Below are 20,377 nucleotides of genomic sequence, written 5' to 3'. Positions count from 1 at the left end.
TCCTTTCTATCTGCTCTTGGAATGAGGGGCAATATATCTTACTAGAGAAAATTTTTAGTCATTTTTTGAAAATGTAATGATTTTGTCCTAATTAAACTTCAAGCATGGTTGACCAAAAATTGAATGTTTTAAAGAAAACCAGACTTTATATAAGAAAAATTGCTTTTTAAAGGCGTTTAGAAAATATCTCTCACATTAATGTTTTCTGCTGTCCCTGCACCAAGCCATAACACACACTCTCCAGTCAGCGGGGGAGGGCCTAAGCCTGTGACCTGCACACTCCTCGTACAGGTGGGGACGCTGAGCCCCAAGGACGTGTTACTGAGATAATGAGGTGCTGAGGGCTGTGCATGCACCTTCCTGTCTCCCTGCCCTGCAGTGGGAATCACGTCCTGCAGCCTCACCCCATAGGGGCTTGACTGCCCTCTGTCCCAGGACCCCATACCACCCTCCGCACCTGCTCCGGGACCCTGTCACCACCCCCTGCACCTGCCCCGGGACCCCGTCACCGTGCCCTGCACCTGCCCTGGGACCCTGTCACCACACTGTCTCCTCCCCTGCTTCTCACACCCATGCTCTAGAACATTCCCCACGTGGACCCCCCATCTGTAGCTAATGCCCCACCCTAGACATAGTCCGTCCATCAAGCAGCAGCCAGTCAGTCTGGGCTATATACACACCTGCTGTTCTGGTGGCCTGTCTGCCTCCATCAGTATCCGTGTCCCTCCACACTTCTGTCCGTGAGGTTCACTGCTGGCTCCCGGGAGCACCCCAGCCCCGCCCTGGCTTCCTGGGGTGGCTGATCTCGTGTCTGGCCTGTCTGGTGGGGTTGGGACCACGCCCACCCACCACTAGACTGTAAGCTCCCAAGAGCAGGGACCTCGGCCAGCGTCTGACTTGCGGCTGAATCACAAGGGGCTACCCTTATGTGGTTTTAACAATAAACAAGAGAACAAATGAAAATACTAGCACTCGTGTGTCTGGTTTTCAGTCTGGTGTTTCTCCTCGCCGCGCACTCACCAGGCCCGCCCAGGCGTGAGCAGGCACAGAGACCAGTGCTTACTGCCAGCGCGTTTGCATCTTGGCGCGCTGCTTAGAGAGTGTCCCCCACTGTACTGCGCGCACTGAGCCTCCCACCCGGACACCAGATTGTCAGCTGGGGGTCAAAAGACACCTGCCGTGTGGATGACAGCTTTGCAGGGGACAGTTAGTTAGCATCAGGCGGATTCTGGGCTGTTTGTTTGCGCTCCTTCTTCTCGGAGACCTTGTCTGTGAGGTGCTGCTGTGCTCACGGGGCGGCGGGTCCCTTTGCAGGTGTGCTCGCGTCTGGCGGTGAGCACAGCAGAGCTCTAGCTCAGTGGTCCATCCTGCCTATTCCAACGGCAGGTTCTCGTCAAGGTTATTAAACATGCTGTCGAAACGTGCAAGCTGTTGGAAGTACACCCACTTAAACCCTAACCTGCAAAACCCATGTTCATGTACAAACATGCAAACTCAAGTGCCATCTTAGGGTTTCCATCAAGATCAGCTGTGGGTGCACATGACGGTGGGAGGCACTGGGCTCTCAAAGGGGTGACCCGAAGAGGCAGTGCCCTGGGGAGGCCATCCTCCAACAGAGAGGCGGGGACCCGCACTGTCCCCATGCGGCCCCTAGGGGTGCAGGCGTTGGAAGTGAGAGGATCAGAGTGTTTGTTGCTTGGGGGGATGTGGGACCAGTCCTGTGTCCCCCTCTTGTCACCTTCCCCACTTCTGGTCACAGCAGGCAAACTGACCTCAGCTGGTGGGATGACGCCCACCTTGCCTTCCACCTGCACCAGCTGCCGTCTGAGGGGCCCCCCATTTGACCATGATTGTCAGCGGTTGGCCTGAATGAGGCCCACGAGGCCAAGCATGGAGGGCCTGCGGGCTCCGGTTGGCCCATGTCTTCGGCTGCTGGTCTGCAGTGGGGCCCAGGACACTTGGGCTCCTTCACCCCTCTCTGGGGTTGGCCCAGTATTCGATGGGGGACACGTTTCTGGCTGAATGAGAGACGGAACAGAGTCACTGCCCACCCGGCGTCCTGGGGCAGCAGCTGAAGCAGCAGTGAAAACATTTGGTATGATTCCGGGAGATGTTGCAAAATGCAGACATGGAGCCAGAGAGGTTTTCTTGTTGCTTGTCTGTCGCGGTGTTTGTTTGTGCCTAAATGCAGTCTTCTAAAAGGAGAATGTCCTGTCTGTCCGGTCGGGCAGTGTGGGCTGTGGGTGCCCTGGTGCCGACCTGGAGACAGACTCTGCCCGCAGCAGGCACGGTCCACAGTTGTCCCAGCTCCCCGGCTCGAGTGAGGGATGGAGAAGAACTTGAGATGTGGGCAGGGGCTCCTGGGCACAGGGGGCAGAGTGTCTGCCAGCTGTGGTTCCGTGGACTCACTTTCCCAATGGCTGCCCAGTGCCTGGGACCAGCCGGGCAGGGGCAGGAGCTCAGACAGGAAGGAACATGATATTCCAAGTAGGGCCTCACGGTTATGTTCCAAAGTCAGTCTGTCTTTAAAATGAGACAATAAATCATGACAAATTATTGAGTCTTGGAGAATACATCTTTGTATCTGAGGTGTTCTTAGCTGTTTTCCCAGAAGGGCTGTGACGGCGCCCGGGCCCTGTCTGCTGACAGGTGGGCAAGTGAGGGTCCTGGAGCTTACCCGGGATCAGCTGGGCACGGCTTTAGGGACACAGCTTTGTCAGAGGTAGTGCTCAGGTGGGGCCACGCCTGGCGGGCACGGGCTCCACGGGCCCAACGGTAGTGAGCTGGAGGAGGAGCGGAGCTTCGAGCTTCCCTGTTCACGCGGGACAAACACGCTTACGGTCGTACGTGGCTCTCGTGAGACAGGGAGCTGATGGCAAACACGCTTAGACGGGTCGATTCTGTTTTCTGTTTGCATCGTTCAGTCCAGAAACGAGTATCCCCAGTGCCGAGATGTCAGGCCCGGCAGGCAGCACCGCGTTCCCTGAGCAGCAGACCCCAGAGCTGAGGCTGCCAGTGGGAGGAGCCGGCCTGGAGCGGCCTGCAGGCCTGACTGCCAAGACGGTCCTCACTCCTGTTCTGTGCACACATCCAGCTCTTGAGGGGCGGCTGGGGGTGTGGGTGGAATCTCGCCAGTCATTCCAGGGGCCTCGTCTGCACAGTCAGCTCTGGGTCCACCTTTTCTCTCGAGCCTCGTCACCTTTTCCAGACCTCAGCTTCAAAGTTTCTTCCCCAAGTGATGAGCTCCACGAAATCAGTACGTTGCTGAATAGTGAGTCTGTTGGGAGAAGCTTCGGGGAGCCTCGTGCCTCAGGGACCCTCGCGGCACACCTGCCCGGGCTGGCCGGGAGGGTGCCCTTAGACAGGCTCCTCCGGGCCAGGCCTCGTCTGGGCGCCCGCTCCCATGGAAGAGGAAGTGAGCTTGCTCCCGCGCAGCGCTCACAGAGGCTACGGTTTCTAGGGCACCATTTTCTGTGCTGTGCCCCGCATTTCTCGTGAAGAGGGCCACCAGGTGTGTAAGCACGTGGTCCTCAATCCTAAGGCCCTGCCTGGTGAGTGTTCTCACCCCACCTGACAGGAGCTGTGGGGGCGCCACCTGGGGAGCCATGCGGGGTCCACAATGGGGACCCCCAGGCCGAGACTGCCCCTGAACCCCGTGGGCAGGGGGGCCGAAGCCTCACCTGTCCTAGAAGACCTGCAGGTTTCAGATAAAGCAGATTATGCCACGTTTCTGGCCACAGCTGTGGAAGGTCAGGTCGGCCCAGGTGGCCAGGGGCATGTCCATCCTGGGGACTCCCACCCATCCCGGACTCTCTTCTAAAGGCAAAACAGAGTCAGCGTTGGCAGCGGGAGGCAGGAGCTCCATGCAGGAGCTGCCCGCGGGCCTACAGGGCCTCCCGTGACCTCAGGATGCCCGCCTGCAGGCCTGCTGTGGTCAGTGGCACAGCTGGTCCCCATAGACATTCTGGAACATTCTCCCCAAGTCAGCTTAGCTGTGTGATGAGTGCACCACGAGTGAGCGTGTCGGGGATGGGAGCAGGGTCCACGCGCAGCAGTGAGCGCTGTCGGGTGAGACACTCTGACGTTCCTCATTAGAGCCCCACACACCCCTTGCGACGCTGTTTTTAGTAAGTCCCATTCTTGCTGATTCTCTTGCTATTTTAGCCAGAAAATGGGGGACCCGTGTCTTGATTTTCCCTTTCCCGTCTTCAGCCTCACGTGTAGAGGCGGTCTGGGGGTGTGTGTCACCACCAGCCGCAGGAGGAGTGGCAAGGGGTTCAGGAACCTACCCTTGGCTCAGGAAGGCAGCTGGCTTCCTCCTGTGTGGGTGAGAGTCTGAGGCACTAGAGTAGAGACTGTTTCCTGCATCACCTGGACGTGGCTTCCACCCCTGGTGTGCATGGCGCCGGCCCTGCTCTCCGGTGTGAGACTTGGGAGAGCAGATTGTGGGGTGGGGAGCCTGGGTCTGAGCCCCTGTGAAAGAGCAGGAGTCTGGCCCATTCGGGAAACGGTGGACAGGCGCCCTCCCCAGGGAGCGTGTCTGGGGGGATGCTGGGAGCCAGGACACGGTGCATCTGTGCAGCCCCTTGGGGGCCGAGGGGGCAGGGGGGGCCACGGGCCACCAAACACAGAGGGACACGCATGGAGAAGACCTGACAACTGTATGATGCAGATGGGCGTCCCGTCCCCTGGAAGCCTGGTCCCGCCAGCTGTCAGGGAGGCACGGTCCCCACGCTCTGCCCAGAATCACGCCCTCAGAGCGGCTGCTTGGAGCCAGCACACCTGGACTGTGAATCTCGTCCCCTTCAAAGGCAGTTTTGGCGACTATTGGATGAAAACGTTTGCTGTATCTCCTGGCTTGTGTGGCTCATTCTGACCATGGTCTGCAGTCAGCCCCTGTGGGTCATAGCTCCCCATGTGCGGGAACACGGAGGAGATGGGGCCAGGCGCCCGGATGGGGAGCCAGCCCTGTCCCTGACACCTGCACCCCCCTGTCACTCGGTCCTCACCAGCGTCCACAGAGCCAGGACACGGAATGGGAACGGCCACGCCCCCGTGACCCCTGACCCCGGAGAATTGGGCCTTGCTGGAAACCTGGCATGTTCGGCGTGGATGCTGGTTAAGCTGTGTGGGAAAGACAGCAAGAGAGACGGGATCGCAAGTTGAAATGTGCTCTGTGGGTTCACTTGCCTCCTGGTGCCTCCTCCCCTGACTAGCCCCAGACCTCACTCTGGGCTCTGGTTGTGGAGAGATGATGCGGCCTTGCCCCTTGGGGCTGGCAGTCCAGGTGGTTCCAGTTACTACTTTTCCTTTCTCATTATTTAAAAAAGGCATATATGCCCTGAAGTTATCATTGTGGGTGTTTATATTGATGGTAAAACTAGGGCTTTAATGTCATGCAATAAACAGAAAACAATCTGAGCTTTGTTCTCGGGGGTTTATAACAAAACCCTTTTGTCCAGGACTGTGCAGGGTACCTGGGAAGGGCTGGTGTGCATGTTTGGGGAGAAGGGAGTGGCAGGGGCAGCTCCCGCCGCGTGCTCCTGCCGCATCCCAGGCACCTCGGCACGCGTTACGATCAGCGGACCCGGAGCCCTTGCAGATGAAAGGGAATTTGTGTCAGGACGTCCACCGTGCTCGAATCTGGAGGCTGGACGTCCCAGAGCTTACGGCCAGTGACTCAGATCTGGGAAGGGCGGCTTCCAGGGGGCGATGCTACCTTCCCACCAATCCTCACACGGCAGAGATCTCTCTCTTCCTCTTCTCAAAACCACATCCCTATAGGATCTGGGTCCTTCCCTCCCCCCTCCCAGGACCTCATTTAGCCATATTTACCCCCAAAGTCTTGTCTCCAAATAAAGCCACAGTGCAGTTAGGACTTCAACCTCTGGATTTGGGGGACGCAATTCAGTCGGTACCAGTATCCCTGGCTTGTCCAAGACCAAGGAGTGGGACCCTGACTCCTGGCCCCCACTTCTCCCTGTACCGGCTAGAGGCAGTGTTTGGACACGGGGGCACGTGGACTTCTCGTGTGTATGCCTTGCCATCTGCTGGATAGATGTGAGTCTGTCTTGGGGTCAGGGACAGAGGCCCACAGAGGTTCCATGGCCACAGGGCCCTGCAGTCTGTGGGTCCCTGCAGGACTCGGGCCTCCGGGCAGAAAGCTCAGGGCAACAGAGTGGGAACTCTCCCCGAAGTATGGACCTCTCACCCCCAGCTGTGGCTGCAGCCCGTCCGTGTGTGCAGGACACTGCACATTTGAGAAGGAACATTTGAAAGAAAAGACATGGATGGAAATATGTGCTTTCTGTTCACGCAGCTTTGGAACCGGAAAGACTTCACAGTCGTGTACCCCTTTGTTAATTGGCATCTGGGCTCCGTGTCCGGTGCTGGGGCCACGAGATCACGGACGTGCTGAAGTCCAGGACTCGCAGAATGGATCGGCGTTCCCCGTTGGTTAAGTGCCATCATGGTTTTCTGGAGAAAACAGCGGGATGCGTGAGGTTCTGGTGCTCAGTGGGGCCCAGGCGCCAGACGTCTCGTACTCACCTCAGGCCCTGGGCTGGAGGGCTGGCCCGAACAGCGTGTCAAGTCTACGGCCATACCACCCTGAACGCGCCTGATCTCATGTCTGATCTCGGAAGCTAAGCAGGGTCGGGCCTGGTTATACTTGGATGGGAGACCGAACAGCATGTCGAAATTGAACGGCTCACCTTTACCTTTCAGCAAGAAGACAGGGTGTGTTTGACGACGGGCAGGACACTGGGAAGACACGGGAGGGATAGGCACGTGTAAGAGGAGATGGAGTCCCTTGTGTGCTTGGGGATGGCAGTCACGTGCATCCATAACAGCCCACAGGCCTTGGGACAGTCCGAGCGCTCCCTGGCAGGAATCCCATCACATTGCTCTGGGCCACCTGTGGGAGCTGGTTCTGGCCACGACTGCCATCTGCATCCATGTGGGGTCCTGGAGGTCAAGGCCCGATTGGGAACCAAAGCTCTGACCCTGCTCCTGGGTCCCGCTACAGCTGTGTCGCCTGGGGCCTCTGGCCGGCTCTGCCCCACCATTCGCCACCTGCATGGTGTCCCTGGGTGAGAGGCAGCTGCTAACCCGAAGGCCCAGCCGTCCTGGGGAGACCCTGAGCCTGGCCGGGTGTGTGTGCTGCACACTCAGTTTCACGGGACGTGTGAGTGGGGTGGGATGGGGAGTCCACCTGGCTCCTGAGCCCTGCAGAGCAAGGCACACACTTCTTGATCACCTGTGTGAGACGCAGCCGCATGGCCCCTGAACCCGATCAGGGGGATTCGGAAAGGCGGCTGGCCCTGCTGTGAGCACCCCCAGACCTCAGCTGAGGTGCCCAGGAGGGGCTCTGCTCTGCTCCCAGGAACAGGAACCCACTGCCGTGGAGTATGGAGCCCATGCATCAGACATGGGGTTTCTTCGAGCCAGCCAGGGTGTTCTGGAATGCTCTCTGGCCCACAGACGGCTGTTGTGGGGGCTGTGGGTGGAGGGGGGATCCTCAGGGAGAGGCCAGCCCCACCTGCCATGATGTGCATCTGCCGCCAAACGCATCGTCCGCGTGTGGCTCGGGAGAGAAGGTGCCGCCGCCCGGCTCCGGGGACTGGGGTCCCCGCTCAGGGACAAGGCCTCTCCCTGGGGCAGCTGCCCTCTGACCCAGGAGGGGCCTGTAGCTTTGGGAGCTGAGGGGACTTCTCCCTGGTCTCCTCCACACGTGCCGTCTGCACGGAGCGCGGGCGCTGTGCTACGCGCCAGCCCTTCAGGGTGTGAACACCAGCTCGGCATGGAGGGCACCCCACCTTTTCCACGAGAACAGGCTTCGTCCGCGGCAGCCGCCGTCAAGATTAGCATTAATCTTTCACACGTTTGCGTGCTGTAATAAATCTGGATTATACGCTCGCGGCTGGCGCAGCGGCACGGTCTCCTGTCACCATGCCTGCCGCCCAGACCAGCGAGGTGGACGGCCGGGAGGGAACCAGACATTGCGTCACACCAAGCGCCAGGTCTGGAAGGAAGCTGCTCTCTCCGTGGACGAGGCCCCGCCGGCAGCTTTCTGCACCGCCCAAGGCCCCCGCGCAGGACGTGGCCTGTTTCTTCCCTCGCTAATAGGAAACAGGAGGCATCTTCTCGCTTGATTTACAGAGACGGTGCTCGTTTCCTTTGAAATCCACACGAGAAATACAATCTAGACGCCGCGCTTTAGTGCTTTTGAGCTTCTGTGGGGACCACGGGGGCCATGGGCGCTGTTTTCCAGGCCATCCCATGTCCCCGTGGCCCCGGGGCTCCTGTCCGTTGCCCTTTGCTGCGGTCAGCTGGCTCATCCTGTGACCCCACCACCTGGCCCTGAGTCATCAGGATCTGTCTTTGCTGCTCCTCACAACCCGTCGTCCTGGGGGTCCCCGAGCTGCAGGGCTGTCACTTTGTCAGTTAAGGGCCCCCATGTTTATTCCTCGAGGGTGCCTGTCTGGGGGCTGCAGCGGCTGCAAACACAGAGAGGGACGTCTGTTTAGAGAAGGCCCAGCTCGGCGATACCTGGAGGGCTGTCAGGGTGGGGTCCAGCCTCACTGTGTCGGCCCTGCCACAACTCTCCTCTGCACCCCCATGCCGGCCATCGGAAGGTGATGCATGTCCTGTGTCCTCCCTTCGCGGCGGCAGGTGTGGGCCTGCACAGAGGCCCTGCGAGATTGCACTGTGGGGACTTTTCTAGAACAGGGTCCCAGGGAGCCCAGTGACGTGGGAGTTAGTGCCGGAGCCACTGGGCAGCCTTAAACAGGTCATAAACGACAGACACCGGGGGGCGCGCACGAGAGGGCTGACGCCAGCTCACTCCTGCCCGCCGGAGGCGGCCGGCCTGTGACCAGCCTCCTGGGACTGCTGTTTCTGGCCGCTCACGCTTGCTCTGTGCGCCGTCCCTACATGGCAGGGAAATCACGCGTGCTGGCGTTTCCCAGCTGTGCGTGCAGTGCAGACGGGTAGGGGTTTTTAAAGAGCTCAGGGGACACCTTACGAGAGAGACGAGTTGGCCCCCGTGCCTGGCTGGAAATCCAGTGCAGTGAAGACAGAATCCCAGGAGGGTTTCAGTTTAATCTGCCAGACATATGTGTGTGTGTATATATATCCTTAAGATCATGAACTTTGAAAATTACCAGACTAATTTAGAAGTTAACCTTCACCATTCCGTTCGCCCGCACTTCACCCTAGCTTCTTGTGAACGGGGGGACCCATGGGGGCCGGGGGTCCTTAGGGCCCCGTCAGAAGGGAAGGCCCATCTGCCTCTCAAGGGCTGACTTTGAGCCCTCTGCCATTTCTGGATTTTCAGTGTGCTGGAAACGGGTGGGGGACGGTCACCTGGGTGGGTGGCCCCTCCGGCGGCCGCACGGCTGTGTGTCTCCGTGTAAGATGATCAGGTCCCACCTCTGTGCTCGGCTAAATGTGGGGACACTCACCTTCGTGCCGGTGGCTCGGCAGCCCCGGGGTCCATCTGTGGATACAGAGCACGGGGCCGGGGGGCTGCCCCACCTGGCAGAGCCTCCCAGAGGTGCGCTGCCCAGCTGGAGGCCGCAGCCTGAGGTGCGGGCTCGACAGCAGGACCGCGTGCACTGTGGCATCTCCAGCGTCAGCGGGGGTCACTGCTGGGTGGATTGGAGGTTGGCAGAAAGTCTGTGGGGGCACGGGGGCTTCCTGACGGGCCACCTGACAACAGCCACAGTGTTTCTGCACACGGATGCCACGGCTCAAGGACACACTGCCTCCCAGGCAGAGGCCAGCCTGGGACTCTCCATAGTCCCCGGTACCCTGCTGCCTCAAGCCAGTTGCATGCCCTCCGCTGGGGCCTGGGGTCACTTCGGCCTCCATAAGGAGTGAAGCAGGCTCTTCTGGACATGGGCACAGGCCCTCAGTGGCCCTGGCTCTTCCCGGAGACCCACGTCAGCTGACCCTGAGCATGCGTGATGGACACACGGTGATAAAACGCCACGCAGGGAACAGCCAGCTCTTCTCAGGTCCCTTCTGCAGCCAACGGGACTCTTCCCCAGACACTCCTCTGCTGGGACTTGCCCTCAACCAGAGCCCTGACCCCCCCAGTCCCGGGAAAGAGAGAGAAACCCCTTTCCCCGCGAAGGAGCATGAGAATAGCGTGGGTGCACCAGCCCCTGCTGGCAGTTAGCAGACACTGTGGGGGCCACATGGTGGCAGAACAGCGCCACGCCCCACGGTGCCTGGTGTGAAGACCACTCCTTGCTCGGCTGCTCCCCGTGGGGCTCACCTGCCCCCAGAAAGGCAAAGCAAAGGAGAACGATCCTGTGGAGAGCCCGGGAGCTGGGTGCTAGGACTTCGTGATGCTGGGGGAATTAGCCACCCAGCAGCCTGCTGGTCATGTAGTGTGGGCGCCACCTCGAGCTGGCGATGAGGGACACTTGTGCTGTGCAGGCGCTCCTGTGTAGGGAGCCCCTGCTTGTTGTTCGCGGCTGCCGGCGGAGGTCAGAACATAGACGTGCTTTGTTTTATTTACGGTGAAGGCTGGGGCCCCACGTAGGAGGCCTCCAAGCCGCCATGCATCTTTTCACGCCACAGGACGAGGGAGAAGCAGGGTGGAAGGTCCCGAGATAGCCCGTTACCCACGAGACCTTCAGAGGCTTTGTGGGTGCCTGGTGTGGCGCCACGTGAGCTGGGAGCAGTGGCTTGGAGTGGACTTCTCTCCACATGCGAGCAGACGAGGTGCGGAGAGCGTGCGGGGGCAGGAGGAGATGCCTGGGGAGACCGCGGGTCCTGCGAAAACCCCACGGCATGCACACCCGTTTTCTACTGTCGCTCCCTTCGAAGCAGAGGCCGTCGGCATGGTCGGGCTGAGGCCTGGCGGAGAGTTCGACGGGCCCTTCTCCTGCGGTCTGCCTTGCAGCCCCACTTCCTGGCGAGGGAGGGAGAGGAGGCCGTCCAGAGCTGTGCAGGGGCTGCGTGGCTGTGGTGGCCTGTCCCTGCAATGCAGCTCCTCCGAGAGGAGCTGACACAACGTGGAGCCTGGGTGGGCGTGTTTTCCCCTCACGTCAGAGCCCCCCCGCCCCCCGACCGTAATCGCCGCGCACTGTTTCTCTTGGGTTTTATGGACACCTACGCGCCATCTTAGTGCGTGTTTAAGGTCACCGAATGTGCAGACGTTTATCAGATAGGGCGTCAGTAGCAGGAGGAACCCGGTCGTACATCCAAGTTAAAATTTTTGCTTTGATTACTACAAATCCATGGGCCCTTGGGTCCAAAGCTTGTACTGCAGTTTGCAAATGGATTTTTATAGCACATTAGTGCTGGGGGGGATTCCAAGGAAAACAGTGTTCTCAGTATTAGAACCAGCTGCAGCTTCCTGGAGACGGTGACTCACGCCCTCCTCTTAATTGGGTGGGAGAACCAGGCGGAGACCCGCGGGGACTCAGTCAAGACGCTGTTTTGTTTTCCGAGGGTGCCCTAGCCACAGCCTGCCCCGTCCATCACACCCATCTGCAGCCTGTGTTTATTCAACTTCTTTCCTTCTTGCAGCTCCAACCATAAAAACAGAGCCCACTGATGATTACGAGCCTGCCCTGACCTGCGGACCAATGAGCCAGGGCCTGAGCCCGCTCCCCAAGCCGTGCTATAGCCAGCAGCTGGCGATGCCGCCTGACCCGGGCTCCTGCCTGGTGGCCGGCTTCCCGTCCTGTCCGCAGAGGAGCACCATGGTGTCACCGCCACCCAGCGCCAGCCCGAAGCTCCACGACCTCTCTTCTGCCACCTACAGCAAGGGCATGGCCAGCCCAGGCCACAGTCACCTCGGACTTCAGCGGCCAGCCGGAGGCGTCCTTGCCGTTCCAGAGACGCCTAGACCTGTGGGCGCGCACCCCGGCCCCCCCCAGCAGCCGCCTCCCGCCTTGCTGCGACCACAGGTGAGTGCAGAGCTGAGTAGCAGCTGTCCCCTGGGCCGCCAGCCAGCTCTCTGTCCCGACAGCCCCTCCTCCTCACCACCGTCCGGTACCCAAGAGCCGACCTGTTTGCAGTCCTGCAGCCCCACCCACCCATCCGAGATGGGCCACCAGCAGCACCGACTGCCGAAGGCTCCGAGGAGCGAGTCCGCAGCCCCCCGGCCTCTGCCGCTGCCCGAGGTGCGTGAGGACAGTAATCATAGTCTGGCCCCCATTCCCGTAACGGTCAAGCGAGAGCCTCAGGAGTTGGACCAGCTGTACCTGGATGACGGTAAGTACCCATGGCCTTAGGTGCACACACAGCCTGGCGCCGTGTCTGCGAACATGGCAAGGAGGGGTGTGCGCGTTACCTGGCGGAGGGGCGCGCCGGTGCACAAGGGGCCTGCCGCGTGTTGCCGCCAGCCGGCCCCCTGCCGCGCAGCTCTGTGCCGTCGCCTGGGCCGGACATGCGCGGAGCCCGTGGCTGTAGACCCGCACGGTGGCACCTCACGCGAGCCAAGTTCCCTTAGAGGAGGCTGTCCTGGCTCGTGGCTCCGGGTCGGCTTTCTGTTTCTGAGCATTGTGAAATCTTCGCTGGTTTGCGTGAAGGATGTGTCAACAGTGGCTTAGCTGAAAGTGGTTAGCATTTCCCTCTGTGTGGCGCTGTGATGCGCCTGGCAGGTGCCCCAGGGAGGGAGAGTAAGCGACAGGGCAGCCCCCAAACTGGGACTTAAATCCCACTGTGGGACCTTACCCCCCGAGCACACGGGCGCCCTCAGTGCAGAAACGCAGTCGTGTGTGCACGGTTGGGATGGTTGGGAAGGAAGCACCCTCTGCACGCCTGTAGGCAGGCTCGTGGTGTGAGCGTCTGCTGAGCGCTGAGCTGTGTCCATAGAAGATCCGCGGACGACACCCCGTTGCTCTTGGCGCACTGACTGTGCAGGGTCGCGCCTCCGGGACGAGGTGCCGCCCGAACTGTGTGGAGGCGGGTGGCCCTCTCACACGTTGGTCCCCCGACTGCTTGTGGATCAGCCCCGTGACCAGAGGCCCCGTGGGCCGCCTGGGAGGGTCCGTCCAGTCGCGCCTTCATGGGATCCGCATGGATTGTGTGCGCGGAGCTGCGCCCCCCGTCGTTGGCGCTTTCCGGCTCCTCGGTGTAAGCCTGTCCAGGGCCGGATGCCCATGTGCCCTGCTGCTGGACTCAGGTGGGGCTGAGAGTGGGGGGCAGCACTGGGCACACGGTCCCCAGCCTCCTGAAACACCACCTTGGCCTCCCCGGCCCTCCGGGGGCCTCCTTTAGCTGTTTTCCCTGAAAGTAACAGCCAAGCGTCAAAGGCTTGTTTCTCCCACTACAGCTGTCTCTGTAAATGTCGCATTTCCGCTGTGTGTGTGTTCTGCGAGGTTCCCTGGGCCACGGTGTTGCAAGGAGTCCTTTGGAAAGGGCGTGCACTCCTGAGGCTGCTGTTCCAGGAGGGGACGGCACATTTGGGCCCCAGGCTTCTCCAAAAGTCCCTAACTCAGGGCTGCAAGCTCTCAGATATTTTTGTTCCATAGAGGGTCAACCCTGAGTCTGGAGACGTCCTCGGAGCGTGTGCTGTGGGTTCCCTTCCTCCCTCCCTGAGGTGCAGGCCTTTCAGGGACACCCCAGAACTCAGCAGCTTCCTGCTTCAGGACCACTCAGGGTCCACAGCTGACCTCAGTGGCTTCAGGAGGCGTTCTGTTCTGGATTCCATCTGCTGAGGCCCGTCAGGCCCACGGCAGTCGTGCTCCCTGCCTGGCTCCTCTGCGCGCTCAGCTTTGTCCCAGGGAGTTGTAGGGTGGCCCCGCGAGCGGCCGGAAGGGCCCAAGAAGCATGGGCAGTGCTCCTCTCCTGGTCCTGGCCAAGCCTCTAGAGCTTTCAGACGAGCTCAGGTGACCGACCGGGCAGGCCTTCCGGTCTGACTTGCTGCCCTGAGCGTGTTGTGGTGAGAGGCAGCCTTGTGAGGGTGGGGAGAGGGGCACGTGGTGTGTGTGATAGGGGTGTCCCGCTGCAGGTGAGCCCACCACTGCTGAATCCGCCCGAGAAGGTGCCATGGCCCCGGCGAGTCTCTGGGCCCCTGTAGACCAGAGCTCACCTGTGTGGGCACTGGATTTGGTGGGGAGGGCAAAGCTAAGTGGGACGGTCCCTCTGCAGACCCTTCGGTCCAGCAGGGCCACGGGCCACACACCCTGCAGCATGGACTCCCGTCTACAGGTGCCCGGCCGTCAGTCTCGTGGTGCAGCACTGCTGTGCTGGTTCCCGGCTCTGACTCCCTGCCGGGCACCTGCCCTGCCCTTCCCCCACCACCTGCCCATACCCGTCCTGGGGCTCCCCTCCAACATCACGAACACCCGTGTTGCCTGGTTGCTGCCCCCTCACCGGAGGGTTCCCCACCTCCATCCACTTTGTAAGCTCCCCTTCTGACCGGTCTTCCCCCCTCCAGGCCCCCCATATGTTCTGCCTCAGTCTCCCTGGGAGCATGGTTGTGTCTCCAGAGCAGTGGTGTCACCTGATCTCTTGCTCTGAGCCTCAGCTCCCCGATCTGACAGCAGCCGTGGGCCCTCTGGCATTTCCTGGCCATGCTTGTGGTCCTGGGGCCGCCTGAGCAGAGGTTCTGAGGCCTGGCCCAGTGAGCCTGCGTGCACGTAGGTTCTCTCTGCCCCTGTTTGGGGCTGGAATTATGGGCCCTTATTTCCAAGAAGGCCCCATAATCCCAGGTCAGCTATAAACAAAGCTTTTCCATTTTAGCTCATGAGAGCATTCACGAGAGATCCTTGTTGTTATTTACATGTTATTTTTGTGTTTTGGTCAGAACGTGGATTGTGGTTAAGGCAAGTACAGCAGAAAGCTCCACAGAAAGTGGATAACGTGTTTATACGAATGTGCACACGCTTTCCTGCACACACACCCTTGTGTGCTATTCAGGGCTGCTCTAGTGGGTCTCGGCAGAAGCCTCGAGCTGCTGACAGCACGTGCTAGCCGTGGACCCCTTACGGAAGTGACCCTAGTATGTCCCCCGTGGTCCTTCCCGAGCTGGTGTGGGGGGCAATGGCTGACAACGCGCTGCCAGCACGCCCCCAGGAGTGGCCTTTTCTGAGGCTGAGAGAGGCCAGTGGGGAGTACACAGCCTCCTGCCAGCTGAGGCTTCGCTGCAGTACGGCTCCCAGGCCCAGAGGCTGGATGGCCATGCACCGAAGGTGACCGTGGAAAGCAGAGGGTGCTGGGCTTCTCCCCTAGCAGCCAGAACACACACGTAGTCTGGTCTGGTCTGGGCGTCTGTCCACCATCAGGAAAGCAGACGGAACGTCCATCAGTCTGTCTGAGCACTGGAGACTCCGAGGCCACAGGCAGTTAGGACACAGAGCAGGCCTGGCTGTTCTTTGCCGTGGGAGCAATGAGAAAGCACCATGTCCTCGTGAGAGGCTGGGTGACTCTATCAGCTGACCTTGGCGCCCTGGGACCTAGGACCTCTCCTCTGATGAGAGCGGTGATGCGGATGTGGTCTGTGCCAAGTTAGTCCTCGGAAGGCTGTTTAATGCAGGAAAAGGCCTACGTCATGCGCGCGGGACCCTGACCCCGAGCCTCCCCACCTGAATTCCAAGGGAGTTTTGAGGGTGGGTTCAGACTGGCGCCCTCTCAACGGGGCTGATTGGAGGGATTCGTAGGTGTCATGGGTGGTGTGGGCCTTACCTCGGGACACTCTTGGAGAGCCTGCAGGACTTGACTTGACACCAATGATCTGATCCTTTGCTAGCCTCCCATTTTAATAGTCCGCATAATTGGGGTTTTTGAAAATGAACTTGCCAAACCGGGGCAATGTCAAAGCCCCCGCCCATTCTGAGGCAGAGAAGTTTCTGGAGAATATCCGCAAGCCACCTGGGTGGGAGAGGGGGCCACCTCCGCCAGAGCGGACCTGGGGCAGGGCGGGGGTGGGGTGGAGGGCCTGTGCCAGTGGCGGTGCGTATCTGAGCCGTCCCAGTGCTGGCGCCCCAGCTGCCCGCCAGCTCAGCCCACAGTCCCCTCTCTGGAGCGGGCACGCTTCCCTGCTGAGGTCGTAGCCCTTCCGCGGTTAGATGTCTCAGCCTCCTTCACCTTCCTCACCCGCCCTGCTTCCTTGTGATCAGTGAACTGTTCCAGGGGCTGCTTCTGGTGTGTGGGGCATGTCTCGGGTTCAGCGGCAGGCAGTGGTGATGGTAGGTGGCACGGGACGAGGGCGTCGGGACCCACTGCAGGGCATGGGTCTTCCCTGTGGCTCGGGTCTGAATTTGCAGCCTGGAAATGGAAACAATAGCAAAAACTAAGTTAGAAAATGAGATGCTGTGGATTTGAAGTGGTCTTGACGTGAAAGCTTTCCGCACCGGCCAGCAGAGGCAGGAGCCAGGGGCACCTTCGGGTCGGGGGCAGGTGCCCACTTCCTGGAAAGACCAGCGGTGGGACAGCGAGACCGCAGGCCCTGTGACAACTTGGTGGCAGTGAGGCCTTCTCCCAGAGGCACGCGGGCACCGTGGGTTCCTGGAGGCTGGGGCCGCATGCCGGGATTCACACACAGCTCTCCAGCAGCCAGGAGGAGGGACACAGGGCCTGGTCTGCGGAGGGCTGGCCCCTGTGGTGAAAAACTGGATGACGGGGAGCATGGAGACTCTCCACCTGGCCTTTCCCTCCGAAGGAGCAGCATTTTCTGGAGCCCTTCTGTTTGCCTGACGGGAGCCAGAGCGGCAGTGACACTCTGACCTTTACTAATTTTTGTCAGGCGTTTGCTTGCCCGCTGCATCCAAACCACCGTTCCAGAAGTCATGAGGGGCGGTTTGGGGTTCCGCGCAGGAGTTCTAGTTGGGTTTTTTGTTTTCCAGGAATGTAGCGTGAAAAAGGCAAGAATAGGGTGCTGTGTGTAGTGGAGAGAGCCGGGGCACTGGGGCACGCGAGTGTTGTTAGCAGCCTGGTTCACACGTGAAGCGGCTGCTGGCCTACGGCCTGCTGTGCTGAGCAACGCCCACCAGCACGGAAGGGCCCACCTTCCAGACTTCTCTTTCTCTCTTTTTTTTTTTTTAATATTTTATTTATTTATTTGACAGAGACAGCCAGCGAGAGAGGGAACAGAGGCAGGGGGAGTGGGAGAGGAAGAAGCAGGCTCCCAGCGGAGGAGCCTGATGTGGGGCTCGATCCCAGAACGCCGGGATCACACCCTGAGCCGAAGGCAGACACTTAACGACTACGCCACCCAGGCGCCCCTAAATGTAGATTTTAAAAATAGGCCGTAAAAGCTCCATGTGAGCAATTTCTCTGGTTTGATTTCCGTGCGTCGCCCGTGTGCGGATCCGAGCTATGTGACAGCACTGCTCTTGTGCTGTTAAGTTGTCCTTTCTCACTGGCGTGAAGTGCGGGCCGTTCACACGTGCACACACGTGGGTGCTTTCACGCCCTAGGGCACGGTCTCGTGCGTAGCGTTGGCTGGAAAAGTGTTCTACACGCGTCTGAAGGGCACGGGCTTTGTCCCGGGATTCGGGCGGGGGGACCCGCTCAGACGGGTAACTGCTGAAACGAAGCACCTCCTTTGAGCTTCGCAAATGACACGCTCGCTCGCCAGCCGTTGGTGCGTCTGCGCCTTTGCTGCCGTTGTCACCCCGACCGCCCTGCAGCCTCCACCACAATCGGCCCTTTCAGCCCCCGCCAGGAGCGCTCAGGTTTCCAGAAGTCTCCATGTCATTAAAACAACAAGCAGGTGGACCAGGCGGCCAGGATCGTGTCTGCCCGAGTCTGGGCCGTGAGTCCCCCCGCGCTGCTCCCCCCCCCCCCCCCCCCGCCCCGAGCCCAGGCTGCTCTGGGAGAGAACAAAATCTTTCCTCATGGAAAGTTTTACTGACCTGGCTTGGCGCCCGAGGCTGGGGCCTTCCCCGTTCCTAATGATGATGGAAAGAGTCTGTATCACGGTGATCAAACATGCAGAGTCGTTAATATTGTGGACGGCGGCTACTGCGTGATGGATAGATGAATTCAGCCATGCGAATAATTCATCAGGGTCGGTCCTTAATGCACTTGCATATCCGCTGGGGAGTCTCCAGGCCCAAAAATTACACCGCACACCACCCGGAGACGGACTGCTGTCGGCGTGGTGGGCCGCAGGCTCTGGGAATGGGTTCTCTGGAGGCCCTGCCGAAGGGCCTGAGCTGCTGCCTGTGGAGCAGAGACTCTGACTGCTCACCTGCTAGGTAACTGGGCACCTCGAGGGGCCCCTGTAGGCCTGTCCAGCCCGTGTGTGCACCTCACGGAGACAGCAGTCTCTGCACGGACACACGGAACTGAGCTTCCAGGGACAGTGCGCCTTGCAGGGGGTCGCACCGATATGCAGATATTTTAGTCTTCGTCTACCTAAACCTGCGTGTGACCCAGCAGTTAGCAGAAGTTGTTGGTCGGTGTGACGAGTGTCTGTTAGCTGGGTGTAGGCAGGGCCCAAGCCCTGTGTCTGCTGTCTCAGGAGGAGCGTGCTTCCCCCTGCAAACCTGTTGCTGCCGAACGCCAGGACAGCAGCGGTGAGGAGGCCGCCCTTCGTCAAGGCAGAAGGGGAAAGGCAGCAGTGACTCTGAGACGGCTGCTGAGTAAGGCTCTCTATAAATAGGGTGCAGACATGCCTGTGCTGCTCCCAGCCCCGTAACCTGCTGGGCTGTGATGTCGGAGCCTCTGCTGTTCCTTCCGATGGGCAGCAGGGCGAGGAGGAGGGGGGTCTGCTCATGGGCCGTGGGAGATTCGACGTCTGTGAGGTTCTGGGCACTCTTCTCCATTCTTACTTGTAGATGTTAACTACAAGCATGAAATGCTTGGAATTACACTATATTTCTAATCAAAGTATTGCTGTATGGCCTGATTATTTTCTGCGTCCTTGGAGGGGAATCAGTCTTACTGCTTTCAGCTGATACTAACTTTCTGCCCATCAACCCCCCAATCATAGGCGTTGGCTTGTTTCCCTTTCATTATTAATTTGAGAGAAAGAAGTAGTGTCGTAGAAGGAAAGCAAGGGAAGAGCCGTGAGTACTGAACACCGTCTGTCACAGCAGGAGCACAGACGGCCCAAGAGCTGATGCCAGACGTGACTGTGTCTCTGCCCGGCATGGGGCGTGCTTGCGGTGCTTCTGTCCTTTGTCACAGGCCGGCTCTGAGTAGTGTGGAGTGTCCGTGTGTGAGCGTCTCATGACTGGAATGCTGGTTTTTCCTGCAGAGAGGTGAGCACCTTTCCAAAAGTTCTTTCAATGACTCTGTCTCCACTTCAGATGAAGTTGTGCAACTCTGGCCTGGGCTCCATGTCTTTTCTTTCTCTGATGATTTCTCTGGAGCTTTCTCACTTGAGAAGGAGCGCTCTTTACAGATACCGTCAGATCCATGAGCCAGCAGAGAGCACGCCACCGTGCTGCGTCACCAGAGCATGGAGCCATAGAACTAGGGATTTGAAAGCATAATGGCCACATTCAGAAAGCACAGTGGGTGATAGACCATCAGAGCGAGGCGTTTCTTTGGGGAGAGTGGTGACCAGGGCAGTGGAGGGCTCTGTCTACATCTGTTGAACAACTGTGTTTTTGCAAGAGCAGCCAGGGCCCTGTAACTCAAGCCAGGCACTTGGCTCTGCTGCCCCTGGAGCTCCAGGCAGAGAGGCAGCTAGGGACGGACACTTCTAAGTGATCTTCCTGATACAAAAGTGTATTCTTACATATGGATCCCTAAGGAGCACTGAATCATTGGCTCACAGGTGCCTATCAAGTCCAGGCAGAGAAGAACATGGAGACTTGGAACTGTGGTAATTATCTTCCCATCAGAGCTGAGAAAGTAACTCCCAATCTAGCACGACACATCATTGTCAACAAACAGAAAACCCAAATCACAATAACAGTACTGGATGAACGGCCTTTCGTACTTTCCAAAGTGACTTTTTACATATATCCTCTCGATTTACACTTTAAACCTTAGAACAGTCCCATGGCCAGAATTGCCAATATTAACCCCACTTACAGACGGGGCTTACAGACAAGTGTTATTGACTTGCTCACAATCACACAGAACAAGAAGCAGGCCAGAAGCAGCATGGGGATCTGCCAGCTCTGATTTGAATACTCTCTCTACTCTACCAAGGTTTGGATCTATTATTGAGTATTTTTTCTCTACTAGAGATGTGATGTGCAAAGACTCCTTCTTCAAAGTCTGGCTTTCAAGTGTGAGTTGGCCTGGCAAGCCAAAGAGGACTGCAGTATATTTTCTTCTTCATCAGAGAATTCCTGGTCATCACCCAAGGCACTTTTTGATAGCTCAAGAAGGACAGGAAGACAGGCAGGACTTCCAAAGTGTCGGAGGGAGGGCCTCAGTGAGTCAGCACTCCCAAAAAAAGCAACAAAAATACGGAGAAAACTATCAAATCAATCATTTCACAATCTGG

General features: G+C 59.1%; 1 protein-coding gene across 4 annotated transcripts in view; it reads left to right on the top strand.

Annotated features, from left to right (window-relative positions):
- Positions 1–20,377, top strand: part of NFATC1 (nuclear factor of activated T cells 1) — a 103,126-nt gene that overhangs the window by 61,232 nt on the left and 21,517 nt on the right. For 2 of the 4 annotated variants that reach the window (XM_026496511.4, XM_026496512.4), the window contains exons 9-10: positions 11,545–11,927; positions 12,039–12,234. In XM_026496511.4, coding sequence (XP_026352296.1) covers positions 11,545–11,927; positions 12,039–12,234 — 579 coding nt within the window. The remainder of the gene's footprint in view (positions 1–11,544; positions 11,928–12,038; positions 12,235–20,377) is intronic. The other 2 variants (XM_026496514.4, XM_048218529.2) reach the window with 1 other exon arrangement.

This window comes from Ursus arctos, unplaced genomic scaffold (genome assembly GCF_023065955.2).
Source record: "Ursus arctos isolate Adak ecotype North America unplaced genomic scaffold, UrsArc2.0 scaffold_17, whole genome shotgun sequence".
NCBI classification, from domain to species: Eukaryota; Metazoa; Chordata; class Mammalia; order Carnivora; family Ursidae; genus Ursus; species Ursus arctos.
The sequence above is the reverse complement of the archived record's forward strand: the minus strand, read 5'-3'. Positions and strand labels throughout refer to the sequence as shown.